This window comes from Montipora foliosa, chromosome 5 (genome assembly GCF_036669935.1).
Source record: "Montipora foliosa isolate CH-2021 chromosome 5, ASM3666993v2, whole genome shotgun sequence".
Lineage (NCBI taxonomy): Eukaryota > Metazoa > Cnidaria > Anthozoa > Scleractinia > Acroporidae > Montipora > Montipora foliosa.
In genome coordinates, this window is record NC_090873.1 from 1,425,060 (window position 1) to 1,449,579 (window position 24,520).

Sequence of the window (24,520 nt, forward strand, 5' to 3'; positions counted from 1 at the left end):
ATATTAGGATATGCGACAAAGTGTTGTTTCCACGCGGACAAACAAAGTGTTTGTGTTTTTACGTGACAGTAACCGTGCCATACGACATGTTCCCGTTGAACAATGTACAAACCTTGGGAAACCTTCGCGATTTTCTCAGTTCCGAGGAGGAAGAACTGGATAAGGCTCATCGCAGCTTTCTCTGTCGAAAACTCGTGTTGTTCTTGAATCAAAGAATGACTTTATTCGCAATTTCTGAGGTCTTTCACGGAACAGAAGCGGGGGGTTTCGATGTAGTTTAAGGCATCAGCAGACGTTTAGCTTGCAAGGTCCTTTTGCATGATTGTCGTGTTTAAAACACAAGTAGTGTGACATTTAACTCTAATTACATAATCCTTAGATTAGGTACTTAGCAGAGTGTCACACATGTCCACGTGGGTATGTTTGCAGGTCATCAAGTGTCACCCTGGCAGACTATAGGCGTAACGAGCGATTTTCATTTGAGTGTTGAAAGTAATTACAAAATTATGTTAGTTATGTATTGTAAAACTGCTCCTACTGGAAAAAACTTTGCCAGTCCACAATACAGACAAAACAGAGGGCAATTTGCTTTGTATGATTGTATAGCAGTCCCAACATTTTGATTTCAATTTTTAAGAATATTTACTTGTGTGAGGACACTGCCACTCAAATTATTGTGTTGAGAGCATGAGCACTAGTATGTGTTTTCCCACGCTTGGCGTCGGCTGCTTTGCATTGTGATTGGCTCGTTTGATTGTCTTATAAAGGAACTATGTCATGCATTCAACGTGCTTGTGCTAGTTGGTCAGAAAGCTTTTGAAAATGTTGGCTGGATTTTTCTAAATTGTTTCTAAGAGTTGTAGCATCTTATTTCATCTGTTGCGTTCATCTTCTGAAAGTTTGTGGATTTTTTTAGTTGGGAAAGCACAGGGGCTTTAAAGCTTCCCTCTGTGCATGAGAATGTGCGATTAACTCGATGGTAGCAATGACTGAAACGCAAAATGATGAGCCCCATGCCAATTAGTGCCAGTCAGTGTCTATTGATCATGTGCCCCAGCCGCCATATAGCCCGAATGCATTAATGGTGTCCAAAAAAATATTTTGTCTTTGTGCTAATTACACCAACTAGCCTCGATCTAAAGAATTAACATTTCTTTCGTATTTTGTCCCTTCTAACGAGGCTAGTGGGTCTAATTAGCACAAAGACAAAAGAATATTTTTTGGTCAGCATTTATGCATTCGGTCTATAAACCTGTTTTGGTCTTAAACCACTCGATTGAAAACCGCTCTAAATCTGTTAGTTGAATTTGATAGTATTCAGAAAAATGCAGTATTGCAATTTGCTGCCACTGTAAGCATTTTTAGTCACTACTCTATTTCCTAAAAAAACTTTAGTATCAGTGATTTGCAAGGAGCCCATAGGCTACTCTGAGTTTATAAAGTCATTTGACATACTGACTTTCTTATGAAACTGGTAAGTCAGATTAAGAACTAGATGTATTGGTGTATAAAATAATAATTATTGTTTTCCGTAAAAATTTATTGTATCTAAATTAAATTGAATTTCTGACTGGTGGAACATTGTCTATCTTTGTTGGTTAACATGCATCGGTGAATCAAATATCTATTGACAAATGGAAAACTGAAGCCTGTTTTTGGTTTAGGTTTAGAACTAAGCACAGCCACTAACTACTTAACTTACACGACATTACTTTGGCTAAGGACATAGATGCCAACATCTTGAACAATATGAAAAATGATTTCTCATTGCTTTTTAAGGTCAGATGAATTTATATTACTGTAGCCAACATAACTTTTGCACTGTCAAAAGCAGATTTTAAAGGAAAGTAAGAATAAGGGTTAGGCAAAATTTAATAACAATCATGGAATTGAGGCACAACCTCACTCCTCACCTTGTCATCAGACAAGAAGAGGTAGTTGACAAGATGAGGAAAGAGAAAGTTTGGTTTGAGCCAGAATGCCTATTTCTAGTTAGTCACATTTTTGCTGCAAGTAGACAACACAAAGATTTAAGTACTAAGATTCTCTCTTGCTGGCCCATTCAGTTGTTTTCACTGTGATTTGCTTTTCAACCTTCTCAACAAACTTGATAACATCGTTGGCAAACAGCTCTGGCTCCTCAAAGGCAGCAAAATGTCCTCCACGAGGCATCTCAGAAAACTGTACTATGTTAAGAAATCTTTTGTGAACCAAAGGTTCAGGCAACGGGAATAACTCATGAGGAAAATCAGCAAGTCCTGTGGGAACTGTGATGGGAATCCTAGGAAAATGAATGACCACCAAAATACAGTTGAATAAAAAAATATAGCGAAAAGAAATAGAGAACATGCCCATTGGATTCAGAGGTAGCTATTCAGGGCTAACTTTCTTAAAGCACAGCCATTGTTTAATTTACGATCTATAACAAGTGTGGCAGTGGGAACTCAATCTCTCTGCTTAAATGTTCATCATCAAGAAAAAAGTCAGACCATGGTCGTTGATCAAACTGTACAACAAAATGCATGAACTGAATTTAAAAGTTAGAGTCCATACATTAAGTACATACTGATTCAAATCCTTAGTTTGGGAAAAAAAGTGTACATGTATGTATAATAATAAAAGAATACAGGCTGTCTTTACATGTATGTATTACATGTAAGATGAACTTAATACCAACACCTAATGGCCAAATCACAGCTAAAAAAAATCTTATTTGCTTCAAATTATGACTTGATATCACGTACAGCCTAATTTTTCACAGCAACTAGAACATGTTCCTACAAAGTTAAAAAGCACTTCACAAACCTTGCCACCCTCTGAACATTTGGACTGTGCATAGCTTCGTAATAAAGTCTGATTGAAGAGGTTATAGAATGAGTTACCCAGTAGATCATTACGTTTGTTAACAGATCATCTTTGGAAAAGCAAGATTCCAGACACATCACAGTATCAGTGGTCTGACAGCCGCTCCACATAGCAAATTTCTCTAAAAGGTATGCCGCAAGACCAGCAGGTGAGTCATTGAGAGCTAAGCCCACAGAGTGTGGCCGAGTTGCTGGAAATGAAGACATTCATTCATTTATCAGATTTCTTTCAAAAACACAGGACCTGAATAACCAACAAACACTGTCCTTACATGTAAATATCTCACTAAAGACTGTAAGGTTGTCTTGTAGTTTACAATAATGTTATACTGCTGCACTTGTAAAGAAACTTCTAAAATAAAATAAAAATTAACATAGGGTGCAAACATGAAGGTCCTATTTTGTTGGCAAAGCCGTAGTGACTTTGACAGCTTAACGGTAACTTCAACATCTATCTGAAAGCTGGCCTGGTACAGTGGTGATTTAAGGCAGCATGCTCCAATGTGGCCAATGCATGATTTCTGGAATCAAGTTCTTTTGTGGGCTGAGATTGTTGGTTCTTTAGTGTGTTGTTAGAGGTTCTTCTCTAGATACTCTGCATTGATTTGATCTATCTGCTTTAATTTCATGTGAGCTGATGTGCTCAGCCAGATAAACTTGTGACGTAAGTTCTTCTTATTCTTCTTCTTCTTATTATTATTATTATTATTATTTATTATTTTAAATGTAACAAATAGATTCCATACTGTTGTGCATCTGTTTCAGTAGAAAATCACAGATGACGTCAAAATGAGGTGAGAACAAACAAGTGGCACACAAAGTGATAGCTCAGAGCATCACTCATGTTTTTAACACATTTTAACATTTTCTGTGACCGACACATGGAAACATGGGATCTATTTGTTTTATATAATAAAGAATTAAAAGTTCTGGATGGTGAGGTCAGCTTTGTGTCTGTCCTCTAATAGATCATAAGTGACAACCAATCAAAATATGTGCATTACTGAGCTTATTATAAAATTCACATTGGCACATTGCAAATATGGAGCTATACCACATAGAAGGGAACTGTCCAACCCCTTCCTCGCCTCTTCTAAGAAAAGGTTTGGCTGCTTAATTCTTGTTCCCTTTGTTTTTGGTCTGAGGAAGGAGAATGAAATAAATAACTATTCCTCCACCTCCAACTCCCCATCCCCCCAATAAAAAATTTCAAGGTACAGTCCTGCCATAATCTGATTTTCTTTTTTAACTTTGCCTGATGCTGCAATATTCTACCAATCTATCCAAATAAAACTCACTTTTTGAACCACAAGCCACTTTGCCTAAAGACCCTATTTTATATCTGATATGAGGAAACCACTGTGCATACCTTGTAAGTGGAAATATCCTGATTCAGCCAACAACTTGTAAAAATAATCTTTGATTGGGAAAATCTTCTTCTGCTCTCTCTCAGCAAAGAACAACTTTGCTTGTATGTACTCAAATGGCGAATATAGGATTGATCTACTGAACACGTTGAGATGAAGTCCGCGAACCTGGCTGAAAAAGAGAAAGAACAACCACAAAACACAAATTGTTAACTGCCAAATCAAACATACCAATATTTAACACAAAATTGTCATGGATGGACAATAAGGCCTTAAAAAGCAAAGCACTTAAGTTACTGGCCTCCCTAGGCAATGCCTCTGTCACCCAGAAGTAGCAGTTTGCATGTTTATTACATAGACTGGAAGAAGTTCCTTCTGTGAAAGTCAAACCTTGTGCTTTGTTAATCTATTGTGTTTTGTCATGCGATCAAAAGAAGTAATTTGAATTCTGACAGTTAGATTGAATGAATTAGTCAGAAATTGATATTCTGATGGCCAAATAGAGAGGCTCCTAGGGTATCATGGGAGCTGTCAGGAGTGGTTTTTTGTGACTTTTGTCATTCGATGTCTGTCAGTCTCCCTGTTCACTTGCTTTTCTTTTTAGTTTGTTTGGTTTTATTGTGATCTGCTACTCCATATTGTGTATGCCATTTAGTTGTTCCATTTCCTCTGGGTCTTGTGCCGCTACATTAGATGAAGAATATGTTTCGAAATTTATTTTTTGGCCACTTCTAAAGGGTGGTGTGTTAGTGGGTTTTTGTTTCTGACAAAGCACTAGCATGCATGTTTGCATGCTAGTGTTGTCGGAATAAACAGCTGAGAGAGCCTTGGGGGAGTCTCTTACCCCTTCCCCAAGCCCCCCTCATTTGTTTGTCTTGATTGTGTGACAAAATATGATTGACTAGAACAAGTACATATTTTAAGTGATGTGGAAGGTGTTGATAATATATGTTTACTTAGTGAGGCTACGAGTACGCCCACATTGCATGCCTATTTTATAGTTTGACCATGTTCTCGATCTAAGATGGCGACTGTTTATTAAACCGTTTGTTTGTGTTCAATCTTCGCCTGAATTTTATACTTTAACGAAGCAAATCAACAGAAGGGACTGCAAGCAGTCTATTTTCTGCACAGAGGCCTTGCCTGACGTGCACCAATCATGTGTTAGGACTGATTGTCCAAGCAATTCTGTAAGGTACAGTTTACTATCGGCTCTGAAGAAGGTCAAACATTGGGCCCTACCCAAATCCACATCAATAACATGAGATAAAACAAATGTGACGTTAAGTTAACAAACCAAATTCTTCACTTTAAGGTGGCTCAAACCAATTTTAACACTTTCAACAAACTGTACTATTTGGCAGGATTGAATCTGCCGAAAAATTTCACTTAATGGTAATGTTATAGTGCCATATGAAACATCAATAGATGCTTAAATAAATGCACTCATTAATGTGACGTAATGGGTTGCCATGGCAACAAAAGAGCCATCTAAAAACAGTCCAATTTTTTGTATTTAAATGCATATATCTCAAAAATGAACTCGGTGACCCCATTTTTTTATTGTTGGAGTGACTAGGGTGCTAGGATAAAACTTTCTGTTTTCTGGAGCAGTTTCACAGCCACCTTCACAATGGAAAAAAATTAAGGTGACTCTGAATCCGCTCGAGATAATGTATAATTTTAATTTTTGCAGACTTCTGTCTTAGCCTGCTAATCACTTTTCGGCAATAGAAAATTGGGGTCACCTAGTTCATTTTTGAGATATAAGTGCTTAACCCATTGACTCCATTGACCATTGAGAAGTGTGGCCGATTTAGGCATCGAAGGGTTAAACACATAATATAGGGCGTTTTTACATGGTTCAAATTTTAATGTTGACTTAAAAAGCTTTAAATAATTTATGCCCTAGTTATATTAGGGATTTGTTGGAAACTTATAAGCCTACCAGGATTTTATGATCATCGAGTAGGAACTTGTTAGTGATTCCTCGTTCAAAGCTTAAATCTTATGGTGATCGCGCTCTTTCTGTTTCTGCACTTAAGCTATGGAATGACATTCCTGACATCATAAAATGTAGTGTTGATCTTAACGCCTTTAAGCAAAATCTTAAAACTTATCTTTTTAAGCGTTATTTTAATGAATAATGATGTTTAATTATTATTTTTAATTTTTCACTTTGATTGTAAAGCACCTTAGAGCCTTTGGATTTATTTGTTTATTTTCTTCTGTTGCCATAGTAATAATTATTACATCACGTTAATATGAACATCTTGTTAAACAATTTTTATATATTTTCATATGATACTATAACATTGCCATTAAGTGAAACAGTGTTGTAGAGTTAATCTTTGTTATAACAAATTCTCTCCAGATGGTTGAAACCGGTTTGAGCCACCTTAACCCATTGACGTCCAAACCGACCCAAACCGGCCAGTTTTTTTTTTACTCTATCTAATGCCAGACGAATTTACTCGTCAATGGGGAACCCCTGGGAGTCAATGGGTTAATACCTCACTGAAAAACTATGTCCCCGTTAGTTCATATTACCATTTCTGTTACTTTCTTTGTATTTAAAAGTTAAATAATGCATACTTTTAAATTCAACAGTGTTTCAAAATATTCTTTGTTTGACAAAGATGTGAGAGAACAGGAAACGGGATGTGCAAATTATTCAACTTATTGTGATCTTTTAAGACATCATGTAATGGCCATAATTACTCGGGCTTTCTAGGGGAAACTTCCAAGGTTTCAACTTCCCTTTTTTGCATTCAGTCACAAACTGCACTCAAACTTGTAAAGCATATGCCTGAAGTTAACCAAAGCGCATACATGGGTGCCATGGTTGTGCAATGGCTGATTCATCTTTTATGGCACATGCGTGAAGTTTAAGCCAACATGTACGTGTATATATGGCATTGAAAGAAAATAATGGCATTGTTGAAAGTAAGCATGAAGATGGTGTCTAATGTGCTCAAACCACATACAAATGCACACACGATTCACGGTAGACCCACACTAAAAGATGTTGAGTGTTTTTGGAACAGGTAAGTCTGTGAACTTTACCAAAAATCATTTTAGGAGCAAACATTTATGAGTGAACATAACGAGAATCACTGCCATCAGTCTAACCTAAATAATAATCTAACCAACATCTATACTGTATTTCTTTTCCTTTGATTTTCATGACAATTCAGGACATTAGGAACGCCTGAGTTCACACAGATATGTATCTAGTTTTACAAGAATAATAATTATGCCTTGATTAAGGATAATTAATGTGGGAGGCGCGGTGCCCTCATGGTTAGTGTGCTCGACTCCGGATCGAGTGGTTGGGGTTCGGGTCCAGGCCGGGGACATTGTGTTGTGTTCTTGGGCAAGACACTCTACTCTCACGGTGCCTCTCTCCACCCAGGTGTATAAATGGGTACTGGCGAAATGCTGGGGGTAACCCTGCGATGGACTAGCATCCCATCCAGGGGGGAGAAGAAATACTCCTAGTCGCTTCATGCTACGGAAACCGGAGATAAGCGCCAGCCTGATGGGCCTTCTGGCTCGTAAGCAGTGAAGGATAATTAACAACTATTCACAGAGTCACGAAGCACCAAGGTAAATATCCACCACTAGCCACCAACACTGAGGTGAATAGATGTTTTATACACAAAACAGTGAGATAATATAACACAAAAAGATGATTAATTTTATATGTATACAGTGTACTCATCTATTCCTGCAAATGATTACAAATTTCTCAGAAGTGAATAGCAAAGGATATTTGGAGTTTGAGTAGCCAATCGGAGTGCGCCTTCAATGCTATCCACTGTTTTTGGATATAGTTTACTAAGTATATGTAATTGCATGGGCCAGAGGGCAATTACGGATTAATTTCACATGTATTTTCAAAGTTCTCACAAAACTGCAATTGGAAACTTTGAAAATACAAGTGAAATTAACCCTTAATTGCACGACGGCACAATGTGATTTTCATGTTTTTCACTTGTATGTACCCGGTATCTATCTATCTAGCTAGCTATTTGAGAGAATAGATTCCATGTTACCGTGCATCTGTTCAGTAATAGATCACAGATGATGTCTAAATGTGGTAAGAACAAAAAAGGGGCACACGAGGCGATAGCCGAGTTTATTCTTTTAAAAGCTGAAGGTGACGTCAATTTGCGTCTGTCCTCTAATAGATCATAGGCAAGAACCAATCAAAATGTGAGAATCACTTGGGTTATTATATAACTATCAAACAATCTATCCATCTAGCTACCATCTCAAGATCAATTCTGCGTCTCCTTATGTATAGTTTACTTGATTTTATGTTCATCACCAGGTGGGTTTGGGAAGGAGGGGGATCACACAACAGAACAAACTTCAATATTGGAGTGACCACTAATATTGCAAGGCCAAACCAAAACAGTGGAAACCTTGAGAGATTTTTAGATTATTGTAACTTCAAACGTTACTTAACCCTTTGATGCCCAGGAGTCATTGATATGTAAATTCTCTTCACAGTTTCAATGAAATGTCAGTCAGATAGGTATTGAGAATGAAGATTATTATCAACTTAAGAGGTGTGATCTTGATATAACACCAAATTCTCATGAATACCCAACAAAGAAATCCTTGGTATAGTTAGGAGAAGAATGTTTCAATCATAATTTGGAATGAAAGGGAAGACTGAAAAATTTAAGCTTGGATGGGATTTTATCCCATGGCGAATGTGATACCAGTGCCTTGCTCTACCAATTGAGCTATCAAGCCAACTGCAATATGATCGTTTGCTGAGTTCATATTAATCCCTAAGAGGATGTGAACATGACAACTATACAAAAGACAAGCATAATATGAACTGTGAAAAGAAGCATTTTGAGATTTTAGATCACTGCAGATACTATGTGGTCACTCTCTTTGTAATTAGCTGTAGTGGTTTATAGTCCCACAGAATTTTATCAACAAGGGCTGGAAAAAAGAATCTTACCTCGGATTCATAATTGCCAATGCGCTAGTTATTGCACTACCCCAGTCCCCTCCCTGAAGGTAATAAGAGTCATAACCAAGGCGATTCATAAGTTTGCTAAAAACCCTTGCTGCAGCAAATGAATCAAAACCAGGTTTGTGAGGCTCTTCTGACAAACCAAATCCTGGAATGGAAGGGCAGATAATTGAAAATGCATATTCGTCTGTTGATGCTGATATTAACTTTGGGATGACTTGATAGAATTCGTAAAAGGATCCTGGCCAGCCGTGTACCATCATGATGGCGAGTTCTCGCTGGCCTTCTCTGAGTTCAGCTTGATAATGCACAAAATGGACCTCGATTCCGCTTATTTTAGTCTTGTAATGGGGATAGGTGTTTATAAAAGCCTCCTGTTTGCGCCAATCAAAGTCTGTCTTCCAATACTCAACTACAGCCTTCATGTAACCTGGGTCAATGCCATATTCCCATTCGACGCCTTCAAGATTCTCGAAGAAGTTGGTTTTAGACAACCTCTCCTTGAGATCGACAAGGATTTCGTCGGACAAACTCAAGTACATTCGGTTTATAGAAGTGTCGTCTTTGTGATCAGTTAGCTGACCCCTTCCCCACCACTGTTGCTCATCCAGTCGAGGAGTTTCAGGAATTTGATTAAGATACCGACCAAGTAACATGGGAAATACTACAATAGATACACTTACAATTACAACAAAAACAGCACAGAATGTCTTGCAGCCCATTTTGATGCACACCAAGCAGAATAGGCCTTTTGCAACTAACGATCACATGGTACAAAATCTGCCATGCTGGAGGGCAAGCTCATTAATTATTATTTTCCCACTGGGACATTAAAACAAAGCGATCTGAACCAGTCAACCTTGACTTGCCTTTGTTTTCATGTCCCAGTGGGAGAATAATAATGAGCTTGCTGGAGTTGTACCATGTGATCGTTAGTTGGAATTTCGAGCGTATTCTGCACCAAGGCCCCAGGGTATGCGAGTTTGACAACAGGAAAAAGGCCTGGGATTAAGGATATGTCACGCAACCTTATTCTTTTAAGAAGAAATCAAATTTTCGTTAAATGGACTGTTTGCTGCCGTTTACTTAAAAGTAATACCTTTTTTCACTTTCTATGATGTAGAAAATTTCACATGCCGTCATACATGCCGTCATTTCACTAGTTTTTGATCTACGTGATTGAGACGTCCTGTTGCCTCTACTTCCGGTTTCTGTCACGGTCAGAAAAGGCACGTTTAAAGAAGAATTATTTTCAAAGGATTTTCGCTTTGACTCCAAAAAGGAGTAAAGAAGGGTTCTTGGTGTGTAGACAAGGGAGGTCTTTTTGGAATTTCTCACCAAATAATTAGATGTGCGATTAAATTCCTATCAAAAGCAAAACCCACGTGTACGTGACCGAAATGGACCAAAAATTCAAAACAAGGAAACTTGTTTAAGATTTATGTCTTCTGGATAGGAAAGTGTTGAAGTGTTAATAAAGTAGAAGAAGAAGCAGAAGTCGACCGAAAACTTTTTTGTTTTTTTTTTGCCTTGGGATTTACTTATTTGTTTATTATTGCAGTTTTGTGAACCAACCAAATATTAGGATATGCGACAAAGTGTTGTTTCCACGCGGACAAACAAAGTGTTTGTGTTTTTACGTGACAGTAACCGTGCCATACGACATGTTCCCGTTGAACAATGTACAAACCTTGGGAAACCTTCGCGATTTTCTCAGTTCCGAGGAGGAAGAACTGGATAAGGCTCATCGCAGCTTTCTCTGTCGAAAACTCGTGTTGTTCTTGAATCAAAGAATGACTTTATTCGCAATTTCTGAGGTCTTTCACGGAACAGAAGCGGGGGGTTTCGATGTAGTTTAAGGCATCAGCAGACGTTTAGCTTGCAAGGTCCTTTTGCATGATTGTCGTGTTTAAAACACAAGTAGTGTGACATTTAACTCTAATTACATAATCCTTAGATTAGGTACTTAGCAGAGTGTCACACATGTCCACGTGGGTATGTTTGCAGGTCATCAAGTGTCACCCTGGCAGACTATAGGCGTAACGAGCGATTTTCATTTGAGTGTTGAAAGTAATTACAAAATTATGTTAGTTATGTATTGTAAAACTGCTCCTACTGGAAAAAACTTTGCCAGTCCACAATACAGACAAAACAGAGGGCAATTTGCTTTGTATGATTGTATAGCAGTCCCAACATTTTGATTTCAATTTTTAAGAATATTTACTTGTGTGAGGACACTGCCACTCAAATTATTGTGTTGAGAGCATGAGCACTAGTATGTGTTTTCCCACGCTTGGCGTCGGCTGCTTTGCATTGTGATTGGCTCGTTTGATTGTCTTATAAAGGAACTATGTCATGCATTCAACGTGCTTGTGCTAGTTGGTCAGAAAGCTTTTGAAAATGTTGGCTGGATTTTTCTAAATTGTTTCTAAGAGTTGTAGCATCTTATTTCATCTGTTGCGTTCATCTTCTGAAAGTTTGTGGATTTTTTTAGTTGGGAAAGCACAGGGGCTTTAAAGCTTCCCTCTGTGCATGAGAATGTGCGATTAACTCGATGGTAGCAATGACTGAAACGCAAAATGATGAGCCCCATGCCAATTAGTGCCAGTCAGTGTCTATTGATCATGTGCCCCAGCCGCCATATAGCCCGAATGCATTAATGGTGTCCAAAAAAATATTTTGTCTTTGTGCTAATTACACCAACTAGCCTCGATCTAAAGAATTAACATTTCTTTCGTATTTTGTCCCTTCTAACGAGGCTAGTGGGTCTAATTAGCACAAAGACAAAAGAATATTTTTTGGTCAGCATTTATGCATTCGGTCTATAAACCTGTTTTGGTCTTAAACCACTCGATTGAAAACCGCTCTAAATCTGTTAGTTGAATTTGATAGTATTCAGAAAAATGCAGTATTGCAATTTGCTGCCACTGTAAGCATTTTTAGTCACTACTCTATTTCCTAAAAAAAACTTTAGTATCAGTGATTTGCAAGGAGCCCATAGGCTACTCTGAGTTTATAAAGTCATTTGACATACTGACTTTCTTATGAAACTGGTAAGTCAGATTAAGAACTAGATGTATTGGTGTATAAAATAATAATTATTGTTTTCCGTAAAAATTTATTGTATCTAAATTAAATTGAATTTCTGACTGGTGGAACATTGTCTATCTTTGTTGGTTAACATGCATCGGTGAATCAAATATCTATTGACAAATGGAAAACTGAAGCCTGTTTTTGGTTTAGGTTTAGAACTAAGCACAGCCACTAACTACTTAACTTACACGACATTACTTTGGCTAAGGACATAGATGCCAACATCTTGAACAATATGAAAAATGATTTCTCATTGCTTTTTAAGGTCAGATGAATTTATATTACTGTAGCCAACATAACTTTTGCACTGTCAAAAGCAGATTTTAAAGGAAAGTAAGAATAAGGGTTAGGCAAAATTTAATAACAATCATGGAATTGAGGCACAACCTCACTCCTCACCTTGTCATCAGACAAGAAGAGGTAGTTGACAAGATGAGGAAAGAGAAAGTTTGGTTTGAGCCAGAATGCCTATTTCTAGTTAGTCACATTTTTGCTGCAAGTAGACAACACAAAGATTTAAGTACTAAGATTCTCTCTTGCTGGCCCATTCAGTTGTTTTCACTGTGATTTGCTTTTCAACCTTCTCAACAAACTTGATAACATCGTTGGCAAACAGCTCTGGCTCCTCAAAGGCAGCAAAATGTCCTCCACGAGGCATCTCAGAAAACTGTACTATGTTAAGAAATCTTTTGTGAACCAAAGGTTCAGGCAACGGGAATAACTCATGAGGAAAATCAGCAAGTCCTGTGGGAACTGTGATGGGAATCCTAGGAAAATGAATGACCACCAAAATACAGTTGAATAAAAAAATATAGCGAAAAGAAATAGAGAACATGCCCATTGGATTCAGAGGTAGCTATTCAGGGCTAACTTTCTTAAAGCACAGCCATTGTTTAATTTACGATCTATAACAAGTGTGGCAGTGGGAACTCAATCTCTCTGCTTAAATGTTCATCATCAAGAAAAAAAGTCAGACCATGGTCGTTGATCAAACTGTACAACAAAATGCATGAACTGAATTTAAAAGTTAGAGTCCATACATTAAGTACATACTGATTCAAATCCTTAGTTTGGGAAAAAAAGTGTACATGTATGTATAATAATAAAAGAATACAGGCTGTCTTTACATGTATGTATTACATGTAAGATGAACTTAATACCAACACCTAATGGCCAAATCACAGCTAAAAAAAATCTTATTTGCTTCAAATTATGACTTGATATCACGTACAGCCTAATTTTTCACAGCAACTAGAACATGTTCCTACAAAGTTAAAAAGCACTTCACAAACCTTGCCACCCTCTGAACATTTGGACTGTGCATAGCTTCGTAATAAAGTCTGATTGAAGAGGTTATAGAATGAGTTACCCAGTAGATCATTACGTTTGTTAACAGATCATCTTTGGAAAAGCAAGATTCCAGACACATCACAGTATCAGTGGTCTGACAGCCGCTCCACATAGCAAATTTCTCTAAAAGGTATGCCGCAAGACCAGCAGGTGAGTCATTGAGAGCTAAGCCCACAGAGTGTGGCCGAGTTGCTGGAAATGAAGACATTCATTCATTTATCAGATTTCTTTCAAAAACACAGGACCTGAATAACCAACAAACACTGTCCTTACATGTAAATATCTCACTAAAGACTGTAAGGTTGTCTTGTAGTTTACAATAATGTTATACTGCTGCACTTGTAAAGAAACTTCTAAAATAAAATAAAAATTAACATAGGGTGCAAACATGAAGGTCCTATTTTGTTGGCAAAGCCGTAGTGACTTTGACAGCTTAACGGTAACTTCAACATCTATCTGAAAGCTGGCCTGGTACAGTGGTGATTTAAGGCAGCATGCTCCAATGTGGCCAATGCATGATTTCTGGAATCAAGTTCTTTTGTGGGCTGAGATTGTTGGTTCTTTAGTGTGTTGTTAGAGGTTCTTCTCTAGATACTCTGCATTGATTTGATCTATCTGCTTTAATTTCATGTGAGCTGATGTGCTCAGCCAGATAAACTTGTGACGTAAGTTCTTCTTATTCTTCTTCTTCTTATTATTATTATTATTATTATTATTTATTATTTTAAATGTAACAAATAGATTCCATACTGTTGTGCATCTGTTTCAGTAGAAAATCACAGATGACGTCAAAATGAGGTGAGAACAAACAAGTGGCACACAAAGTGATAGCTCAGAGCATCACTCATGTTTTTAACACATTTTAACATTTTCTGTGACCGACACATGGAAACATGGGATCTATTTGTTTTATATAATAAAGAATTAAAAGTTCTGGATGGTGAGGTCAGCTTTGTGTCTGTCCTCTAATAGATCATAAGTGACAACCAATCAAAATATGTGCATTACTGAGCTTATTATAAAATTCACATTGGCACATTGCAAATATGGAGCTATACCACATAGAAGGGAACTGTCCAACCCCTTCCTCGCCTCTTCTAAGAAAAGGTTTGGCTGCTTAATTCTTGTTCCCTTTGTTTTTGGTCTGAGGAAGGAGAATGAAATAAATAACTATTCCTCCACCTCCAACTCCCCATCCCCCCAATAAAAAATTTCAAGGTACAGTCCTGCCATAATCTGATTTTCTTTTTTAACTTTGCCTGATGCTGCAATATTCTACCAATCTATCCAAATAAAACTCACTTTTTGAACCACAAGCCACTTTGCCTAAAGACCCTATTTTATATCTGATATGAGGAAACCACTGTGCATACCTTGTAAGTGGAAATATCCTGATTCAGCCAACAACTTGTAAAAATAATCTTTGATTGGGAAAATCTTCTTCTGCTCTCTCTCAGCAAAGAAAAACTTTGCTTTTATGTAATCAAACGGCGAATATACGATTGATGCAGTGAACATGTTGAGATGAAGTCCGCGAACCTGGCTGAAAAAGTGAAAGAACAACCACAAAACACAAATTGTTAACTGCCAAATCAAACATACCAATATTTAACACAAAATTGTCATGGATGGACAATAAGGCCTTAAAAAGCAAAGCACTTAAGTTACTGGCCTCCCTAGGGAATGCCTCTGTCACCCAGAAGTAGCAGTTTGTATGTTTATTACATAGACTGGAAGAAGTACCTTCTGTGAAAGTCAAGCCTTGTGCTTTGTTAATCTATTAAGTTTTGTCATGTGATCAAAAGAAGTAATTTGAATTCTGACAGTTGAAGATTGAATGAATTAGTCAGAAATTAATATTCTGATGGCCAAATAGAGAGGCTCCTAGGGTATCATGGGAGCTGTCAGGAGTGGTTTTTTGTGACTTTTGTCATTCTATCTCTGTCAGTCTCCCTGTTAACTTGCTTTTCTTTTTAGTTTGTTTGGTTTTATTGTGATCTGCTACTCCATATTGTGTATGCCATTTAGTTGTTCCCTTTCCTCTGGGTCTTGTGCCGCCACATTAGATGAAGAATATGTTTCGAAATTTATTTTTTGGCCACTTCTAAAGGGTGGTGTGTTAGTGGGTTTTTGTTTCTGACAAAGCACTAGCATGCATGTTTGCATGCTAGTGTTGTCAGAATAAACAGCTCAGAGAGCCTTAGGGGAGTCTCTTACCCCTCCCCCAAGCCCCCCTCATTTGTTTGTCTTGATTGTGTGACAAAATATGATTGACTAGAACAAGTACATATTTTAAGTGATGTGGAAGGTGTTGATATGTTTACTTAGTGAGGCTACGAGTATGCCCACATTGCATGGCTATTTTATAGTTCGACCATGTGCCCGATGTAAGATGGCGACTGTTTGTTGAACCATTTGTTTGTGTTCAATCTTCGCCTGAATTCTATACTTTAACGAAGTAAATCAACAGAAGGGACTGCAAGCAGTCTATTTTCTGCACAGAGGCCTTGCCTGACGTGCACCAATCATGTGTTATGACTGATTGTCCAAGCAATTCTCTAAGGTACAGTTTACTATCGGCTCTGAAGAAGGTCAAACATTGGGCCCTACCCAAGTCCACATCAATAACATGAAGTAAAACAAATGTGACGTTAAGTTAACAAACCAAACACTTCACTTTAAGGAGGCTCAAACCAATTTTAACACTTTCAACATACTGTACTATTTGGCAGGATTGAATCTGCCAAACATTTTCAGTTAACGGTAATGTTATAGTGCCACATGAAACATCAATAGATGCTTAAATAGATACACTCATTAACATGACGTAATGGGTTACCATGGCAACAAAAGAGCCATCTAAAAACAGCCCATTTTCTGTATTTAAATGCATATATCTCAAAAACGAACTCGGTGACCCCCATTTTTTTATTGTTGTAGAGTGACTAGCATGCTAGTACAAAACTTTCTGCAAAGTTAAAAAACTTTCTGGAGCAGTTTCATAGCCACCTTCACAATGGAAAAAAATGAAGGTGACTCTGAATCCGCTCGAGATGATGTGTAATTTTAATTTTTGCAGAGTTCTGTCTTAGCCTGCTAATCTCTTTTCGGCAATAGAAAATTGGGGTCACCTAGTTCGTTTTTGAGATATAAGTGCTTAACCCATTGACTCATGGGGGTTCCCCATTGACAAGTAAAATTGCTTGGCTTTAGACAGGGTAAAATACTAAGTCTGGCCGGTTTAGGCGCCAAAGGGCTAAACACATAATATAGGGCATTTTTACATGGTTCTTCTGTTGCCATAGTAATTTATTACATCACATTAACCCTTTGACACCCAGGAGTCATTGATATGTAAATTCTCTTCACAGTTTCAAGGAAATGTCAGTCAGATAGGTATTGAGAATGAAGATTATTATCAGCTTAAGAGGTGTGATCCTGATATAACAACAAATTCTCATGAATACCCAACAAAGAAATCCTTGGTATAGTTAGGAGAAGAATGTTTCAATCATAATTTGGAATGAAAGGGAAGACTGAAAAATTTAAGCTTGAATGGGATTTTAACCCATGGCGAATGTGATACCAGTGCCTTGCTCTACCAATTGAGCTATCAAGCCAACTGCAATCTGATCGTTTGCTGAGTTCATATTAATCCCCAAGAGGATGTGACCATGACAACTATACAAAAGACAAGCATAATATGAACTGTGAAAAGAAGCATTTTGAGATTTTAGATCACTGCAGATACTATGTGGTCACTCTCTTTGTAATTAGCTATAGTGGGTTATAGTCCCACAGAATTTTATGAACAAGGGCTGGAAAAAAAGAATCTTACCTCGGATTCATAATTGCCAATGCGCTAGTTATTGCACTACCCCAGTCCCCTCCCTGAAGGTAATAAGAGTCATAACCAAGGCGATTCATAAGTTTGCTAAAAACCCTTGCTGCAGCAAATGAATCAAAACCAGGCTTGTGAGGCGCTTCTGACAAACCATATCCTGGAATGGAAGGGCAGATAATTGAAAATGCATATTCGTCTGTTGATGCTAATATTAACTTTGGGATGACTTGATAGAATTCGTAAAAGGATCCTGGCCAGCCGTGTACCATCATGATGGCGAGTTCTCGCTGGCCTTCTCTGAGTTCAGCTTGATAATGCACAAAATGGACCTCGATTCCGCTTATTTTAGTCTTGTAATGGGGATAGGTGTTTATAAAAGCCTCCTGTTTTCGCCAATCAAAGTCTGTCTTCCAATACTCAACTACAGCCTTCAAGTAACCTGGGTCAATGCCATATTCCCATTCGACGCCTTCAAGATTCTCGAAGAAGTTGGATTTAGACAACCTCTCCTTGAGATCGACAAGGATTTCGTCGGACAAACTCACGTACATTCGGTTTATAGAAGTGTCGTCTTTGTGATCAGTTAGCTGACCCCTTCCCCACCACTGTTGCTCATCCAGTCGAGGAGTTTCAGGAATTTGATAAAGATACCGACCAAGTAACATGGGAAATACTACAATAGATACACTCACAATTACAACAAAAACAGCACAGAATGTCTTGCAGCCCATTTTGATGCACACCAAGCAGAATTAGAGTGCCGAGCGTATTCTGCACCAAGGCGGCAGGATATGCGAGTGTGACCAGAGGAAAAAGGGCCTGGGTCTTAAGGAAATGTCACGCAATCTTATTCTTTTAAGAACAAATGAAATTTTCGTTAAATTGACATTTTGCTGCCGTTTACTTAAAAATAATACCTTTTTCACTTTCTATGATGTAGAAAGTTTCACATGCCGTCATACCTGCCGTCATTTCATTCGTTTTTTATCTACGTGATTGAGACGTCCTGTGGCCTACTTTCGGTTACTGTCACGGTCAGAAAAGGCACTTTTAAAGACGAATTTAATATTTTCAAAGGATTTTCGCTTTTACTCCAAAAAGGAGTAAAGAAGGGTTCTTGGTGTGTAGACAAGGGAGATTTTTTTGGAATTGCTCACCAAATCATTAGATGTGCGATTAAATTTCTATCAAAAGCAAAACCCACATGTACGTGACCGAAATGGACCAAAAATTCAAAAGAGGGAAACTTGCTTAAGATTTATGTCTTCTGGATAGGAAAGTGTTGAAGAGTAATAAAGTAGATAAAGAAGTAGGAGTCGACCGAATACTTTTCTTTTTTTTAAGCCTTGGGATTTACTTATCTGTTTATTATTGTAGTTTTGTGAACCAACAAAATATTGGGACATGTGACAAAAGTGTTTTTTCCACGTGGACAATACAACGTGTTTGTGTTTTTATACGTGACAGTGACCGTGCCATACGACATGTTCGCGTTGAACAATGTACAAACCTTAGGAAACCTTCCCGATTTTCTTATTTCCGAGGAGGAAGAACTGGATAAGGCTCATCGCAGCTTTCTCTGTCGAAAACTCGTGTTGTTCTCGAATCAAAGCATGACTTTATTCGCAATTTCTGAGGTCTTTTACATGGAACAGAAGCAGGGGATTTCGATGTAGTTTTAAGGCATCAGCAGACGTTTAGCTTGCAAGGTCCTTTTGCGTGATTTTCTGCTCGAGAAATGGAAGCAAAAGCAGTCACAGCGGACAATGTCCTCAAGACATTTCTTGCCGGAGGTAAGTATTATTCTTTATATTCTTTTCTTCTCGAATCGAAAAGATGTCACGAGTTTGTAAGGGACATCGCCATGGGGAATGCATGCAAACAAGGCAAAATGTACCCCATGGGTACTTCTGGCAAAAAACTTTCGTCAATAATTTGACAAGCAAATGAATTATTATTTTCTCGTTTGCTAAAGCGAATATATAATCTCAGTTTTAGTGTGTAGTTTTCGTGGCGCGTGGTCTTCTTGATGAAGCTACCGTTCATCTGTTTTTCTCTGAACAAAAGACGAATATAAAAACTAAGCTTACGTACACGGTATCACGATTCCGCGAATTATTCCACGTTTAATGACCGGTTTCCATTTGCAGGGGTTTCAACTTGCTGTGCTAAGACATCAACAGCTCCCTTGGAAAGACTGAAAATACTTTTTCAAGCTCAGAACGTGCACTACAAAAACATGGGTGAGTGTCTGCCCACTCTATTATTGAAACCTAGGCGGTTTGTTTGTAGGACATATGAGAACTGATCTAGTAATATTTTATATAAATGCGATCGTTTATTCCAATTTCACGGAACACCGTTGATCACAGAACCAGCCGTCACGTACGCAGACCCTAAATACCACGTCATTGGCTCATTTGATCACATTGTTTCATTTATCTTATTTTTTTGGTTAGGTGTTCTACATGCTCTAAGAACCATTTATCAGAAAGAGGGCGCTTTGGGTTACTACAAAGGTATGAATATTAAAAATTGTTCCCTTTGATTTTGGTTGGGTGAATACATGTAATATCGAAAATAATGGGGACAATGGTGTGTCTTCTTTGGTGAGAAAACGTAGTTCCAACCGATGTGATTGTAAGTGGGTCTGGTGTCAAGGCTTGCTTTACGAAGCCAAAGAAAAATTGATTTGTGAGAAATTTCTCAAGGGTATTGATTCACTAATTAAATTATGCACATCACATTTTTTTAGCAATATAATGTTTCAGTGGTGAAGCATTAGTCTCTGTTAATTAATTATTTATTATTTTGCTCCCCTCATCCCTCCCCTTAGTGTCTCCTGATCTAACCTTCCCATCTCTCCCTAGTATCCCTTGTAGACAGTGGTTAGAAAAAGAAGTAAGTTTGCACCCCATGGTGTAAGGTGACAACAAGAGAACCTTGCTGAATACTAATGAAAGGTGTGTGTATATAATGACATATTAACTTCGTTTTGGTTGTAATTTTCAGGGAATGGTGCCCTCATGTTGCGAGTGTTTCCTTATGGTGCTTTACAGTTTGTTTCCTATGAACAATACAAGAAGGTGACTACTATAACTTTCATAATTAGAATTTCACTGCACCTTGAGGTTTCTTCTGTTGCGGGTTTCGGCTTAACATGGCTCCCAGTGTGTGTGAGAAGGTTGTTCATTGACTTGTAGCTTGTGCTTCATGTATTAATAATTATTATGCCCCATCCTGATGAACAAAACCTGCATTTACAAGCCCATATGTATTGTTGGGAAAATAAATATCTCCAAAGGCTGTAATCAAAAAGGAGAAATTTTCCCAAAATTTTCCCAAAATAATTTTTCTGTTGGTCAAATCACCATTAATTGTGGGATCATCCTCTTGCATTATTTATTGTGACCACCGCTAGGGCCTTGTCACAAGTGTTGATTTCTCGTAACTACATTCTTAGAGTACAAAATGGGAAACTAAATCTTGCTATTGTTTCTCAAAGTCTTGTTAAACTTGATCCCCTTGCATTTAGGCTCTGACTCCACTTTGTGATAATTGTGCTGCAAGCAAGCTTATTTCTGGATCTCTTGCAGGTAATACAGTATAAACAATAATAATTTATTGTTATTAGCATGTGTAATGAAATACAAATAACTTCGTGCATTCTGATAGTTTCCTGAGCCGTTAGTCTTCAACAATTTAGCTGTTTAAAAACTGGCAAACACGTGGCTGTGGACAGAATAACATGAAAATTGTGAAATTATAAATTTATGCTGAAATTTCATGTCAAAATGAAGAGTCATTGTCATCCATGGTATTAAAACTGTAAAGTTCCACTGTGTAATAGTATTCAAGAGAAAAGCCTGATGTAAATTAATAATGACAGCCCATTTTTAATAGAGACAGCATGGTTTAGTTGTTAAGGTCTCTAGATTTGCATGCAATTGCCCTAGGTTAGAGTCATTGCTCTGACTACCAATTGGATTTGCCTTCAAATATCCTGAATTCAAGTGGAGGACTGATGAATCAACTTTGTAGCTAATTGCACCAATTCACTTACAACATTCTGATCTGTTTCCTTTTTACATATGGATTAGGTATGACAGCCTGTACATTCACCTATCCTTTGGATGTAGTGCGTTCACGTCTGGCATTCCAAGTGGCAGATGAGAAAATCTACTGTGGTGTTTGTCATGCTGTCCGTCAGATCTTTGTGACAGAGGGAGGATTCTGTGCTCTTTACAAAGGGTATGGAGCAACAACAGTCTCCATGATACCTGCTGTGGGTAAGAGAATTAGTAAATAATTTGTTGGTTTGGTCTGGCAGATTCTTCTTTGTTTTATTAACTAGTTCGAAAAATCATGTTTAAATCAAGCTTCAATAATAATAGTAATTATTATCATTCAAATAATTTATTGATGACTTCAAAATCAATGCCAGTTAAGAATTAGTCATAAATATGTGCAAGTGATTCACCAATACTTCAGAGTCTAACTCTGCCAACGTTTTCCTTTTAAACTACCTTTCAATTGGTACTTTAGTTCTCCGGGAGCTATGATTTTGTAGCAATAATATTAGTGTAATGATGCTTGACTTGGTGTTCAGCAGTTTGAATGCTGGCTCTGTTACCAGTACCTTCTTCTCCCCCTGAAAAAAGAAAGTGTACCCTACCTTGCCTTTCTTGAGACCTTTCCAAGGAGGGCAGAAGTGTCGTCTCTTCACATCTTTTTCAACAAATCTCGTCATTTCTGCTTGTTCCCAAATGTCTCAGACTTGCTACAAATTACTCTGTTTGTCTTAATATTTAAGTCACTTAATGTCATCACCTGCTGACAACAAATTTTTTTTGTCACACAATCAAATTCAAAACAATCACTCAAAAGCCGGTGGAAACAAGGGTCTATAAGTCGCCAAACCATGCAATATGCAGCTTAGGATAAGCTCTAGCCACAGCAGCCCTGTATATATGTGTGACTTAACTAAAAATAATCTCCCTTGGCATTGTCCCCAGGGTTTGGGTTCTTGGCATATGAAACCTTCAAAGAAGCCATCCTTGCAACAAAAGGCAAATTGTCCAAGTGTAACAAGGAGGCAGGCGAAACAGTTCTGTCACCCCTGGGAGGGTTGGTGTGTGGTGCATTGGCTGGAGCAACATCACAGACAGTGGCGTAAGTTTTATACTTGTTTCAACTACTTAATTGTACCAATAATGATAAGTGATCGAGGTATGATGTAAACAAGTAGATAATCATGTAGCATGCCCCCATATCTTTGTTGTTCTAGTTTTAAGAACATTATTTTTCTTTTGCAGGTATCCTTTAGATGTTGTAAGAAGAAGAATGCAGCTTGCAGGGGTAGTGATTGATGGCTACAAATACAGGTAGCACTTGATGAGGTTTTTTCTTTACCAATTTCTTTTTGCGTCATGTTCTGTCTTGTTATTAAATTGAGTCAAATTGTCTTCTCTTGTGTCTTGTCAGTGGCTGTATCACCACTTTCATCACGGTGTACATGGAGGATGGTGTAAGAAAAGGACTGTATCGAGGACTCTCAATCAACTATTTGAGAGTGGTGCCACAAGTAGCTGTCATGTTCAGTGTGTATGAGGTCACCAAGCAGCTCTTAAATGATGGCACACTCAAAGGAAGGAGTGAGTAAGTCTTGATTCAGAGACTGGAAAATATGACAAACAACAACAAGTCCATTATTCAAGTGATGGAAGGAAAAGTAGCAACAAATGACTCAAAGCAGGAGCTCTCAGCTTAAAAAAACTCAAAATGAGTTTTTGGCCACAGAGCAAAATGTTGGTTGTGGCTACAATAGGGATTCTTCTCCTTTACTGAAGATGATTTGCCACCTATCAATTTCTAGACCAATGCCTATATTGCTTCAAGCCTTTCTGATGTACTTTTGCTCCAGAAAGGTAACAGACTTGAGGCTTTAATTGGAGCTGATCATGGTTTTTAATAATGCAATAATGCAATAATTTTTAATGTGAAGAAGAATATTGCCTTTGGTACTGAAGATTTTGTCAATGATCCTTTTGTACAAAAGACCCTTTTTGAAAGATCATTTTGTGTAAAAGTATTTAATATAAAAGGAAAGTAGCATTTTATGATCAATGCTATGCAGATGTACTAGTTACCTTTATTGTCTGTTAAATCTGCTTATAACTTAATTTGGAAAAAAAAATGGAATTGAATATCTTTTTTTCTCAAAAAACATTAAAATTGCAGTCGGGATGGACATAGTAAGAACCATTGTTTTTTGGTCACTCTAAACCAATGAAGCGGGAGATTTTTGGTCAAAACGCCTTGCGTAAGTTTCTGTTAACGTTGTATTTAATGTTACAAAAACAGTCAGCGTCAGACCCCATTTGTTTCTTGCTATCTTTGCTCTCTTTGTTTTTTTTTTTACATGAAGGTTACAGCTGCTCATTCCAAACTTATTTGAAATAATATTGTCGTTTTACAAGATAGAAATAATTTATTTGTATCGCACTGGCAACAAAATAGTGATTCACTCATTAACTTTAACTGGGGCACTGTAATATTTGTTTCCTGTAAAGCAGCAATTTTAGCATAAGATCAATAAAGTTAATTATACTTCAAATGCAGTCCTTTTGGGTTCTCAGTTGCTAAATATACTATTAAATAATCACCCCCTCCCCCCCCAAAAAAAAAAATTTGAAAGAACTCTATATTGTTGGCAATTGAACACCGTAAGCATTCATAATTTATTGTTCTACCCTCCTTTAGTGCACAGTATAGTACTCCTGACATTTTTAGACGGGGACTCCCCAGTTAGAAAATCAGCCGTTTTTGCCTTTATCCAGAAAACGGCAAAACTGCATGTACTATCCCAATGCCTACCTGCACATCTCACTTACACTGCAAACGCACACTTCTGAAATGAAGAGCACCATTTAAAATGTTGCTGTCGAGTTGAGAAGATATATTTAGCACTCCAATCGCCATCTCTTGGACGCTGATCTAAATC

At 37.7% G+C, this 24,520-nt stretch overlaps 3 protein-coding genes across 3 annotated transcripts; 1 reads left to right on the forward strand and 2 right to left on the reverse strand.

Moving 5' to 3' along the window:
• Positions 1-343: 343 nt before the first annotated feature.
• LOC138003318 (epoxide hydrolase 1-like) lies at positions 344-10,549 on the reverse strand. The gene is made up of 4 exons (XM_068849319.1): positions 9,216-10,549; positions 4,234-4,403; positions 2,806-3,055; positions 344-2,281 (listed from the first exon to the last, which is right to left on the reverse strand). Exons 1-4 carry the CDS (start codon positions 9,950-9,952, stop codon positions 2,038-2,040), a joined length of 1,401 nt encoding a protein of 466 aa, XP_068705420.1. The 5' UTR covers positions 9,953-10,549; the 3' UTR covers positions 344-2,037.
• Positions 10,550-12,663: 2,114 nt separating this feature from the next.
• LOC138003317 (epoxide hydrolase 1-like) lies at positions 12,664-18,397 on the reverse strand. Its single transcript, XM_068849318.1, has 4 exons — positions 17,512-18,397; positions 15,047-15,216; positions 13,616-13,865; positions 12,664-13,090 (listed from the first exon to the last, which is right to left on the reverse strand). Exons 1-4 carry the CDS (start codon positions 18,246-18,248, stop codon positions 12,847-12,849), a joined length of 1,401 nt encoding a protein of 466 aa, XP_068705419.1. The 5' UTR covers positions 18,249-18,397; the 3' UTR covers positions 12,664-12,846.
• Positions 18,398-18,966: 569 nt separating this feature from the next.
• LOC138003325 (solute carrier family 25 member 16-like) lies at positions 18,967-24,133 on the forward strand. Its single transcript, XM_068849330.1, has 9 exons — positions 18,967-19,310; positions 19,668-19,760; positions 19,977-20,036; positions 20,530-20,603; positions 21,053-21,113; positions 21,618-21,806; positions 22,533-22,689; positions 22,833-22,901; positions 23,002-24,133. The coding sequence occupies exons 1-9, from the start codon at positions 19,256-19,258 to the stop codon at positions 23,177-23,179; spliced, it is 936 nt and encodes a 311-aa protein (XP_068705431.1). The 5' UTR covers positions 18,967-19,255; the 3' UTR covers positions 23,180-24,133.
• Positions 24,134-24,520: the final 387 nt, after the last annotated feature.

What these genes read in the sequence shown, in the direction of transcription:
- LOC138003318 (XM_068849319.1), bottom strand. Translation starts at nt 9,952, where the DNA reads ATGGGCTGCAAGACATTCTGTGCTGTTTTTGTTGTAATTGTAAGTGTA. An exon ending in AGGATATTTCCACTTACAAG is followed by an intron (nt 3,056 to 4,233) that starts GTATGCACAGTG and finishes CTTCATTTCCAG; the next exon opens with CAACTCGGCCACACTCTGTG. An exon ending in AATGTTCAGAGGGTGGCAAG is followed by an intron (nt 2,282 to 2,805) that starts GTTTGTGAAGTG and finishes TCATTTTCCTAG; the next exon opens with GATTCCCATCACAGTTCCCA.
- LOC138003317 (XM_068849318.1), bottom strand. Translation starts at nt 18,248, where the DNA reads ATGGGCTGCAAGACATTCTGTGCTGTTTTTGTTGTAATTGTGAGTGTA. An exon ending in TTGGCAATTATGAATCCGAG is followed by an intron (nt 15,217 to 17,511) that starts GTAAGATTCTTT and finishes TCACTTTTTCAG; the next exon opens with CCAGGTTCGCGGACTTCATC. An exon ending in AGGATATTTCCACTTACAAG is followed by an intron (nt 13,866 to 15,046) that starts GTATGCACAGTG and finishes CTTCATTTCCAG; the next exon opens with CAACTCGGCCACACTCTGTG.
- LOC138003325 (XM_068849330.1), top strand. Translation starts at nt 19,256, where the DNA reads ATGGAAGCAAAAGCAGTCACAGCGGACAATGTCCTCAAGACATTTCTT. An exon ending in CAAGACATTTCTTGCCGGAG is followed by an intron (nt 19,311 to 19,667) that starts GTAAGTATTATT and finishes TTCCATTTGCAG; the next exon opens with GGGTTTCAACTTGCTGTGCT. An exon ending in CGCTTTGGGTTACTACAAAG is followed by an intron (nt 20,037 to 20,529) that starts GTATGAATATTA and finishes TGTAATTTTCAG; the next exon opens with GGAATGGTGCCCTCATGTTG.